The 11562-nt window shown below is 40.4% G+C and overlaps 1 protein-coding gene across 1 annotated transcript; it reads right to left on the bottom strand.

Moving 5' to 3' along the window:
* Positions 1 to 856: 856 nt before the first annotated feature.
* Positions 857 to 4599, bottom strand: LOC133501523 (prostate-associated microseminoprotein-like). The gene is made up of 4 exons (XM_061821364.1): positions 4488 to 4599; positions 4297 to 4401; positions 1058 to 1166; positions 857 to 983 (listed from the first exon to the last, which is right to left on the bottom strand). Exons 2-4 carry the CDS (start codon positions 4397 to 4399, stop codon positions 857 to 859), a joined length of 339 nt encoding a protein of 112 aa, XP_061677348.1. The 5' UTR covers positions 4400 to 4401; positions 4488 to 4599.
* Between the last annotated feature and the right edge of the window lie 6963 nt (positions 4600 to 11562).

Genomic DNA, 11562 nt, shown 5'->3' with positions numbered 1-11562 from the left:
TCAATACATCATTTATATTTAAGTTCAAATGTATCCTAGAGGTGATAGCCTCATTGACAGCATACAACCACATTTAGACAGTATAAGTAGTTGGATCGGAAAGGAATATCCCTTGTTATACAGTGGTGCCTTAAAATATAAGTGTAATTTGTTCCCTGACTACGCTCATGAATCAAAACACCTGTACCACACTCAAAATCCCCAACCACAACATTTAGATTTTTTTTTAGACACGTTAAATAGCACACTGTTTTGGAGACAAAGTTCGAGAGAGCAGACTTCAATGGTTTGGACACATGCAAGAGAGTGAGTATGTTGGTAGAAGGGTGCTGAGGATGGAGCTGCCAGGCAAAAGAGCGAGAGGAAGACCAAAGAAAAGGTTGATGGATGCTGTGAGGGAGGACATGAAGACTGTGGGTGTCAGAGAGGAAGATGGACCAGATAGGCTTAGATGGAAAAAGATGACATGCTGTGGCAACCCCTAACGGGAGAAGCCGAAAGGAAAGGAAGAAGAAACAAGACGTTAAATAGCACACTATATTTACTTTACAGCACATAAAGTAAAACATAATTTCATTAGAAGTTGAAGAATTAAACATATTTGTGCGTCATTATTAATACAGAAACAACGGCCATTATTTCAAAAATACAGAAACAACGGCCATTATTTCAAAAAGCTAAAAAGTTTGGGAGACTTGTATTTCAAGCCACCACTGTACTTGAAACACGGTCAGTTCATACTTCATCATGTAAGATTAATTGTTATTGGGATGCAGAAATGCTGTATTATATCATCATATTTTTATACAGTAGTCTTATTCTATCTGTCAGACTTCCACGGGAGGCCTGCAGCAGGTCAGAAGCGTCCTTGTCCCCACAAGCAGGGCAGCTTGGGATCGGCTCTCATCACTGCGACATTGGCGCAAGAGTCGGGCTTGTGAATTATGGCGCACCACTCCGGATAGTCCACAGGCTTGGAGGGGCTGTTGCAAATTCACATTAGTGCATATAACTCAAGGAGAGAAAAAAAAAACCCCTTTTGCGGTCATGTACTTACTGATCGCAGCATCCTACTCCAAAAGGCTCCAAGCAGACACACTGGTAACAATCTGAGGTGATCCATCGCTCTCCTACATCATACACCTGACCCAAGTACTCACAGATACCTGGAACATGACCAATGTATTACATGCAGGTGCATACCAATAAATTGGTGTCCAAAACTCAATTTAGTTGGGTAGCTCAATTCAAAAGTGAAACTCATACTATAGCAATGCACCACACTCACATTTGATGTTAATTTTAATTATATATGTAAAATTATAATTATAGTTTACATATATGATATAATTGTATAAGGAGAACAATGGTGACTGGTTGGCATTTTTTTTTTTTTGTTGTTGTTTTTTCTGAGTCCTGCAACTTGCTGGCAACCAGTACAGGATGTACCCTGCCTCTTGCCTGCAGGTAGCTGGGATAGGCTCCAGCAAGCCTGCGACCCAAGTGAGGATAAGATGAATGGAAAATGGTTAGACAGAATCATATATAGAAATATAATCACATTTAAATATGATTTTGATCATTACTGTATATCTTACAGCAAAACAAAATCATTATCTCTAGAAACTACTACGTAACAAACAATAAAGAAACAATATGTTTTTTAATGCAGAAATTAGGCAGGAATGTTCTATATTTAATATAACTTTAATTAGCGTTTAATGAATCCAAGATAAATTAAGTATGAGCAGTGAAATAAATGAACTTTTCTACCATTGCTGTTTTTATTATTGTTATTATTACTATTATTATTATTAGTAGTAGTTGTTGTTGTATTTATTGAGCTGTACCTGTACATGTTATTGGTGAAGTCTAAATCTGTTGAGGAACTGACTGTAGATATGAAGCATGGGGGAAAAAAAACCCTTATTCCTGATGGCAAATGTGAGCCACATAAAATATAATGCAAGGTTGTAGAATCTACAAAGAGGATTTGATGCAGCCCACCTTGCAATACTATACAAAAATAATTTCTAAAGTCATCTAATCATCAATGCATCCATATTCCAAGCCACTTATCCTCACAAGGATAACGGAAGTGCTGGAGCTGGCCTCAGCTTTTGTCGGGCAGGAGGTGGGATACATCCTGAAGTGGTTGCCAGCCAATCGCAGTCAACTCGTCATAGAAAATAATAAACATTTGTTTGATTGTTTCTTCATATTTTATCAAAAATCTCCCTAGGACAAAATAATAATAATAATAATAATATAGCCAATGTCAGGAAAAAGTTGCCTCATTCCAGATATGAATTTTGTGCACATTTTTATGCACACTAATAGACATACAGTACAGCACTAATAATGATTTTAATGAATGTCCTGCGGCATGGTGGATCAGCTGGTAAAGCGTTGGCCTCACAGTTCTGAGGTCCCGGGTTAAATCCCGGACCCGCCTGTGTGGAGTTTGTGTGTTTTCCCCGTGCCTGCGTGGGTTTCCTGATAAATGCAGAGGGTTGCGTCAGAAAGGGCATCCGGCGTAAAACTGTGCCAAATAAATATGAGTGTTCATCTGAAGAATCCCATACTGGATCGGTGGTGGCCTGGGTTAACAACGCCCGCCCCCGGCAACGCTAACCTGCAAGGTGTCAGTGGAAATTCAGCGACTGTGGGTCGAAGACAAAGAAGAGGAGGAAAGCAGCTTAGTCTGCAAAACAAGAAGAGGAAGCCACAAAGCCTACAATTGAATGTAGGGACTTTGAATGTTGGGACTATGACAGGAAAATCTCAGGAGTTGGTTGACATGGTAATTAGGAGAAAAGTTGATATATTGTGCATCCAAGAGAGCAGGTGAAAAGGGAGTAAGGCTAGAAGTTTAGGAGCAAGGTTTACATTCTTTTATCATGGAGTAGATGGGAAGAAAAATGGAGTAGGGGTCATTTTAAAGGAGGAGCTGGCTCAGAGCATCTTGGAGGTAAAAAGAATCAGATCAAGTGATGAGGCTGAAATTTGAAATTGAGGGTGTTATGTATAATGTGGCTAGCGGCTATGCTTCACAGGTAGGATGTGACCTCGAGTTGAAAGAGAAATTCTGGAAGGAACTAGATGAAGTAGTCCTGAGCATCCCAGAGAGAGAGAGAGTTGTGATTGGTGCAGATTTCAATGGACATGTTGACGAAGGAAACAGGGGCGATGAAGAAGTGATGGGTGAGTACGGCATCCAGCAAAGCAACTTTGAGGGTCAGTTGGTGGTGGACTTCGCAAAAAGGATGGAATTGGCAGTGGTGAACATTTATTTTCAGAAGAGACAGGAACATAGAGTGACCTACAAGAGCGGAGGCAGGAGCACGCAGGCGGATTACATTTTGGGCAGACGATGTAATCTGAAGGAGGTTACTGATTGTAAAGTTGTGGTGGGAGAGAGTGTAGCTCAACATCATAGGATGGTGATGTGTAGGATGACTCTGGTAGCGGGTAGGAAGATTAAGAAAGCAAAGGTAGAGCGGAGAAGAATGTGTTGGAAGTTGAGAAAGAAAGAATGTTGCGCGGCCTTTCGGAAAGAGGTGAGACAGGGTCTAGATGGACAGGTAGAGCTCCCAGAAGACTGGACTACTATAGCTAAGGTGATCAGAGAAACAGGCAGGAGAGTACCTGGTGTGTCTTCTGGTAAAAATGGGGAGAGGGAGACCCTGGTGGTGGAACCACAAAATACCCGGAGAAGAACATGCAATATAAACTGCACACTGGAAGGCCGGTGCCCCGATTTGAACCTCCAGGCACGGAACTGCGAGGTTGATGTGCTAACCATCTTCATCATGTACATACACAAACACACACACGCATGCACACACACACACAAATACACACACACACACACACACACACACACACTATTCTTAATCCACATTAAGACTCTGCTTTTCATGTATACCAGCTTTGGCAAAAACTTTACTTTACTTTACTTTACTTTGTGTGTTGGTATCATACATTTGTTATGTGCTGTATGACAGTAAATCATACGGTAGTGCAGTATAGAAAGTTAAAAAAAAAGTTTAAAATATTGCACATGTACTAGCTGCATATTGCGCGGTTACTAATAGGATATGGTATGCATTTTACACAAAAGGGTGTGTACTTTTACGGTCCAGTGGAATCAACGTGTTGAACAATGCGACTGACTGCAGGAAGTAGAATTTATGACACACCTACAATTTATTGAATGTGTGTGTGTAAAGTCACTTAAAACTGTAAAAGCACCGAGCAACATGAAAGGTTGCGATATGATCATCGTACACTGACATTTGGTATTGAAGAAGCACTCCCCGCTGGTGTGAAGTGGAAACGAGGGCACCCTGGTGCTGAGGAGGACCACACAAGCAAAGATTACGAGTACTGTTGCCATCTCTGCAAAATACCCCAAGAAAGAACAACTGAAATAGAAACATACTCAAAGAAAAATAAAATAAAATGCCCTGCATTATTCATCTTACCTTCATTTACATGTGTTACATAAATCACTTTTGTTGGCTTTCAGTTGTCTTTCTCTCCTCCGTTCACACGTGTCCTTGTCCATGCCCCACATGCACGGTGGTCTCACCTATTTATACTTCCAGAGTGTCTTCATTACCTCGGTGCTCATTTTACTATTCGTCCACCCCGCCTCCTGCAGCCCGCTCGTTAATACTGATGATGTTATGATTATGATCCTGCTGAGCAAGAATGACCCCCAGAGCAAGAACATTTTCAGAGAGCAATTGTCCCTCGGGGCGGGGGGGGGGGGGGGCTCCTTTAATGAAAATCACCACGACGACGACATACAGGCAACTATTGTCACACAAAGGAGTTGCATGCATGTGTGAATGTGAGAGACTGTGGGTGGGGTGGGGGGTTCATATGCTCCCTAGACCTGTGCCTAGTGGCGTCAATTTGGTCTTGTTTTTCTGAATTGTGTGTGTGTGTGTGCTTTTTTTTTTTTAAAGCACTTGTGCCTCACTGCGCTGGGGTTCAGTTTTTGTATCTTGGCTGGGGCTCTCCTGCAAGGCATTTGCAGGATCTCCTCATACTCGTAGGTTTGTTGCATTGTACTGTACTCCGACATCCCAAACATGCATGTTAGGCTTAGGAGGTCATAATGGTCAAATCTCATAGGTGAGTAATTGTGCGCCAAAAACTTTGGTTCAATATATGACTTAGTTTTTTTTATTTCCAGAGGTTACATAAACAATGTTGTCTTTTTTTTTCCCCAGGCAATAATGGATTCCGAAAAGCGCAACAGCAACAGTAAGATCTGTGTGAATTGATTTGGCATTAAAACACTAATTATGTTGTTTTGTTATTTTGGATACACAGGAGAGGCAATTCAAAGGCCACAGAACCTTGTTTTTTTTTTTTTTTTTTTTTTTTTTAATAACCAAGCAATGACATCTATTAGCCAGAGATGAGCTGCACTGTTTCTTTCCAGACTTGACATGTGACTACAGTAAGACACAGTTAGTGCTCTTGTCTCAAAACTAATATGTTGTGTGTGGGAACAATAAAAATAATAATCTGATCCTATTGCACTATTGTCAGTGGTTATTATAATTTTTACTTCTAGATTTGGGCAGAAGTCAAGGAAAAATTGTAGCAAGCTTTCGTAGGCCGCCTAAAATGACCTGGCAGGCCCGAAAGTTTCCCACGGGTTTTAAATTTGACAAATGCTCCAAACAGTATTTTCCATTGGTGTGAATGTGAGTGTGATTGGTTGTTTGTCTGTATGTGCCATGTGATTGGCCACAAGTCCAGGGTGTCGAAGTTGGCTGGATAGGCACATGTGCAACCTGGAAGATGTTTCGATAAAATTGTCACTTCTTCACTTTCATAGCTGTCAGGATGCATTGTAAATATTTTTTTTTTTTTTGGGGGGGGGGGAGTTTTTCTGATATTTTCATCACTGCTGCTCTCCGATTGGCTGGTGACCACCCCAGGGTTTACCCCACCTTTGACCCAAAGTCAACTTGTGCTATAGACCATAGATGGATAAAAATGCACTTTGGAGACTTCCCTGGACAGTGGCGCAATACAGAATTCAGTTAGAGGACTGAAAAATGCAAACGTTTGGGTGTGTATGCTCTTTAAATTGCAATATAAAGCTTGCTATTCCTTCCAGATGACTGATGATGTTACTCATTGATGTACATCTAATTCAATTTGTCTAATTAAGTTTTGTAATGAGACCACATTTAAATTGCACGAGACCAATGTACATTTTCTATGACTGGTTGAACTTTGGCTGTTAAATGGCCTTGAACATGAATGTCTCATTTTGACTCGGTGTGTTTTGACTTCTTGGATTTGTACTATGACAAAAATGTTGGTCCACTAGCCACCCATGAAGATGAGGGAGAGCTGCCTGAGACTTCAGAAAGATAAAAGCAGAAATGTTCTTTCTTCTTTTTTTGGTCATGTCTTTTTGTTTCGGTCTATTCTCACAGTACTTGAACGTGAGTTCAAAACGAGTCTTAGATTACGCTCTGAGAAATGAGGTAATTTGTTTTTTTTCTCATTTGGTTTGAAGTTTTCACAGTGTGTTAAGGTCTATCTGCAAAAAAAAAAAAAAAAAAAAATCGAAACACCTGTTTGAAAACATATTTTCTGTTCACCATGACTCAGGACAGCTACCGTCGCTTCATTGAAATAAGACTTCTCCACACATCGACCATCCCTGTGCTGTTATTTTTAACAGGCCCAACAGGCTGGCAGTCAAAACCTCAAAGTCTTGCTATAAAAGTGACAAAAGTGCTCATTGTTGCGTTTAATGCTGTTTTCTTAACAGGCACCCGTTTGCACGCCACCCAACTTGAATTTCCAGCTCCCTGAGATTTTTATGATAAAGAAGGCCTCAACAGATCAAATTCTCGTCTGCTTATCTTGTAACGCTGATTGTACATCACATTTGCATTTGCATCTGCTGGCGAACAGGAGCTCATCTGTCACGCATTGCTGGGCCGATTTTCCGGCCAATGGCCCCATAAGGATGGATTATGATCGCGTTTCTGAAAATGGGCTGTTATACCGTATCATCGTACGGTAACCAAAAGTTCTTTCCACGTAAATTACATTCATTAAGAGATGAAATATTGTATAGCAACTGCATCCTATAACGCACTTGTAGGATGTGAAGGTTAATTAATATAGTAAGTCTGTTGCTCCTAGCTGTCAGGCTTTATTTAACTCATGGATTAAGATGGAAAATATAAGAAATTAAAAATAATATTTTCAATATACTGTAAGATGGGTAAATGTTCTCAAGGGGCAGATCCAGGCACTTTATCGAGCCAGCGGCCAAGCCGAGCCAACTTAATGCTACATCCTTTTTCTGTAGCGCTTCTCCTCATTAAGGTCGGCGGGTGAACAGGAGCCTCGTCCATCTGAATCTAAACCATAGATTGGTCGCCAGGCAATCATAGGGCACAGAGAGACAAACGGGCATTCACTTGTGGGAGAAAAATACGTTCAGAGTGAGTCAGAGGGCAAAATGAGGAGTCCACAGAGGAAAGCTGAGGCTGAGATTCTAACCCAGAACCTCTGAACAGTGAAGCAATTTGCATCAGAGTTTATAGTTAATTTACATCAGACATAATTATGTACATTTATCAAGAAAAACATATTTCAAAAAAATCCTTTTCATATTTACTTGGTGGTTTCCTTTTTGGACATTTTAATTTGGCTGGTTCAAAAACTCGTTTTGTTTTAAAACTTTATCAATATAGAAATCTTTAATTAGTTAGTCCTTTGAATGACAAGTTGAAGTTGTACCTTCTTTGAGCAAGATTTGACAAATATTTGGGATATTTTATAATCCATGCTATTCATTAGAACCTCAACTTGACGACACCTTTGTTGATCCATCAGTGGTTGAAAGAAAGTTCTTTTCTCCTCTCTGCAGCAATCAGGCCATTATGTGATCTCACTTGGCAAACGCTGAACCACGATTGTGTTTGCTCTCAGACCAGGATGTGAATTCACATAAAGAAAGCGAGTGACACATTGACAAAAAAAAAAAAAAGTTAAACTCTTACATTCTACGAGCATTTATTTGAAACTGTAGTAAATTGTGACAAAGTAAGCAGGTGATGTGTTTCTCACCATGCAGTAATATTAGTAATACTATTATTAAGCTCATTCATTTATTTTCCAAGCCGCTTATCCTTAGAAGGGTCGTGGGGAGTGCTGGAGCCTATCCCATCTGTCATCGGGTGTGAGGCATGCATACACCCTGAACTGGTTGCCAGCCAATCGCAGGGCACACAGAGACAAACAGCCGCACTCACAATCACACCTAGGGGCAATTTAGAGTGTCCAATTAATGATGCATGTTTTTGGGATGTGGGAGGAAACCGCAGTGCCCGGAGAAAACCCACGCAGACATCGGGAGAACATGCAAACTCCACACAGGCGGGGCCGGGAAGCTATGTATTGTTTAACAAACTTCATGTATTCAAAATTTATGAATGTAACATTTTACAATGACATTGTGGCTATGCAAATTTGATAACATCCAACTTCGCGCATAATATGATGAAAATTACAATTTTGCAAGGATTTATTCAGCAACTATCCATTATTTCACACTCCATTGAAGAAAGACAAAATGCTGGTGATAATGTCGCTGAACACATCAAAAGGTTTCTTAAAGTGGTAGTTTACATAGAAAATGCCCAACATGATCATGAAATTGACTAAAATTTCAAATAACGATTTGTAGCCCAAAACACAGGAATTTAGCATCATTTAACCACTTAGTGCACACTCTCGTAGAGGCTTATCCTGGTTTCGTGATTCAGATCCAATTTGAAGACGACAGTTTGATTCTGATGAGGACGCCGAAGGGACTTCATCGTGAGATCGACCTTAAACGCATTTCACTTACACAAAAGTATGCAGTTTGCAGCCCGAAAAGCGAGGCCTTTAACTTACTGCTTTAATGTGGCACAGATGTCAGTGCCGGACTCTGTAGGAATATGTCTGATATTTAGTTGACACGGTAAAGCACAAGAACAACCGAATATCAAACATATCACACAGCGGCCAGCTGATCAGTTTCAGAACTTCTTCTGCACGGTCTGGCGCCCTAATAAAAAGTGAGATAAATGACGTATAACATGAGTAGAGATGAAATAATAACACATTGGAAGCTAAATGTTGGGCAATGCCACGAGATCATAAAAAACAAAGGGTTCACTTTGTTTTAGGAAAGGAACGTCACCCTGTAAATTTATAAATCAGAATCTCTCTGCTTTGCCAAAAAAAGAAATAAAATGCAAATATGACACTTACTGAAATCTTCTGTTCAAACAATGTGACAAAGTCATATCCCACGAGCAGTAACTGTTAAAAATGAGTGCATGTGAGCAATTCTTCAGTGGGAAAGTATTTATATACACTAGCCTGTGAGTTTTGGTGGGTGGGGGTGGGGGTCAGAGGGGTCACTCATGTGAGTGACACGTACATTCACACACATTCGGTGCTGCTTGTAATTAGACATGTATTGATCCAGGCCTGCAGCCTTTCCTCCCCACATTAGCCTGATCAATACACATGATGTTCATCCCGCTGTGAATGCTCTCTTACACACACACGCACGCACACATGCCCACATGCACACACGCGCATACACGCTAACGACTTCAGTCGCACAATCAACTAACTTTCAATTATTGCCTGAAGGGAGGACGTACATCGAATGAACTTTGGAAACGTGACTTGTGTCCAATTCAATTGCCTACAAGAATAATACTATGAAAAACATATATCTAATAATCTGTAGCCAAATGTTTCTATGTACCATCATTTGAGTTTATTTAATAATTAGTAAAAACAAACAATAATTGAAATAAGTTATCAAGGCAAGAAAAAATGTTATCATGAATTGTCATCAATTATTATTGTCTGACTTTCAGGCATTTGAGATCAAATGTTGACAAATTTCTTATTCGTTTTTAAACTCACATTTTTGTCTGTTCCTTTTAGAGTGATCCTTTTCACATATTTCACCACTGACAATGTGATACAAATATAAACTAATTTCCATTTCATTAAATGTAATTTAATATAGTATTTTATATTCTTGGATTTCAACTGCCAACTCAATCACATTTCACTGGGAAAATTGAATATTTAAAATTCAAATCTTTCATGATTTCATCCAAACCACGTACACTATGTGACAATCAAATATGTAAAGCATCTTTTGAGCAGTGATGCATTTGAGAACCACACGCTGTGGGTCTTCCCTTATTTGCACTACACATTTTGGCCATGTTACATTTTGGTGTAGTGGCACACTCTCCAGATTTTGGTGGAAGGTCGGTTCGCTTCCCACTCAGTGATGGTGTGAATGCGAGTGAACGCCAACGGTTGTCCGTGTCAATATGTGCCCTGCGACTGATTGGTAGCAAGTTTAGGGTGTGGTCTTTTGCCAAAAGTTAGCTGGGATAGGCACCAGCGTCCCATGACCCTGAACGCGATAAGTCGTGTTGAGAACGGATGGATGGATGGTTCTTATACTCCGAATAAACATTCTTTGCATACCTGAAGATTTGGTTTCATGCTTCATCTGCTATTGAGCCTCACCATGTCCCGCTTAAAGCTTCTGAACAACATGAAGTCGATATGAATAAAAGCTTGATGAATCTCCAAAGCATCTGTTGACATTTCTTTTGTGGAAGCTGAGCTCCAGTGAAACCCTGCAGATTGGCTTTCCCTGGCTTTGCTCAAACGACTGTTTTCATCAGTGGTGGTAGTAGCAGGCCTTCCGTTGTGTCCTTTGTGCAGAGGAGATCCTGTTCAGAGAAACCTGCCATGGATAGCATCAGTTGGACAACACATTGGAGATGACAAAAAAAAAGCCTCTCAAACTTCTCACAAGTCTGAATGAAATTACATTTTTAAAATGCGTACAGCGACTTTTGGGGCACCCTAGGCCTGTTTTTGTCATCTTGCATTTCATGCAATGATGGAGTGAATCCAGTGCAGTTAATTTACATACAAAAAGTCAATCACTGAGGAGAGGTAACCCCAGTTGTCTAAGTGAAATCGCATTTTAGCACCCAATGCTGACATCCCAGCATGGAAAGATCAACCACGTCCGGATTGGTCGTGACTTTGGATGGTTTTATTTTTCATTGGAGAGAAGCAAGCGAAAGTAACTGGCAAAAAGGAAGACAACCAAAAGGACACAAATGGATTCACATGAAATCCTTGTTCTATGATCAGCAACCCATGCTTACCAAGTCAGTCCGACTAATCCAGTTGCCCCCTCCCACCACCACTCCCATCACCATTTCTGTCCTCTGCTCTTGTGTTGACCTTGTGGACCTATTGGGGCAGAATGACAGCCCTTTGATCGCCTAATTCTGGGCCTGGGGCCACTTTTTAATACACACACTCAAACACATGCGCTTTGCAGCGCAAAGTCAAACATGATCAGAAGGTTAAATAACAAAAAGCCATGTAGAGTTAAATAACTTTAAATGCATCTCTTGAAACAATGTAACCTTTAATCACTTTTCATCTGGTTTTGAT

Source organism: Syngnathoides biaculeatus, chromosome 5, assembly GCF_019802595.1.
Source record: "Syngnathoides biaculeatus isolate LvHL_M chromosome 5, ASM1980259v1, whole genome shotgun sequence".
In the NCBI taxonomy this organism is placed as follows: domain Eukaryota; kingdom Metazoa; phylum Chordata; class Actinopteri; order Syngnathiformes; family Syngnathidae; genus Syngnathoides; species Syngnathoides biaculeatus.
The sequence above is the reverse complement of the archived record's forward strand: the minus strand, read 5'-3'. Positions and strand labels throughout refer to the sequence as shown.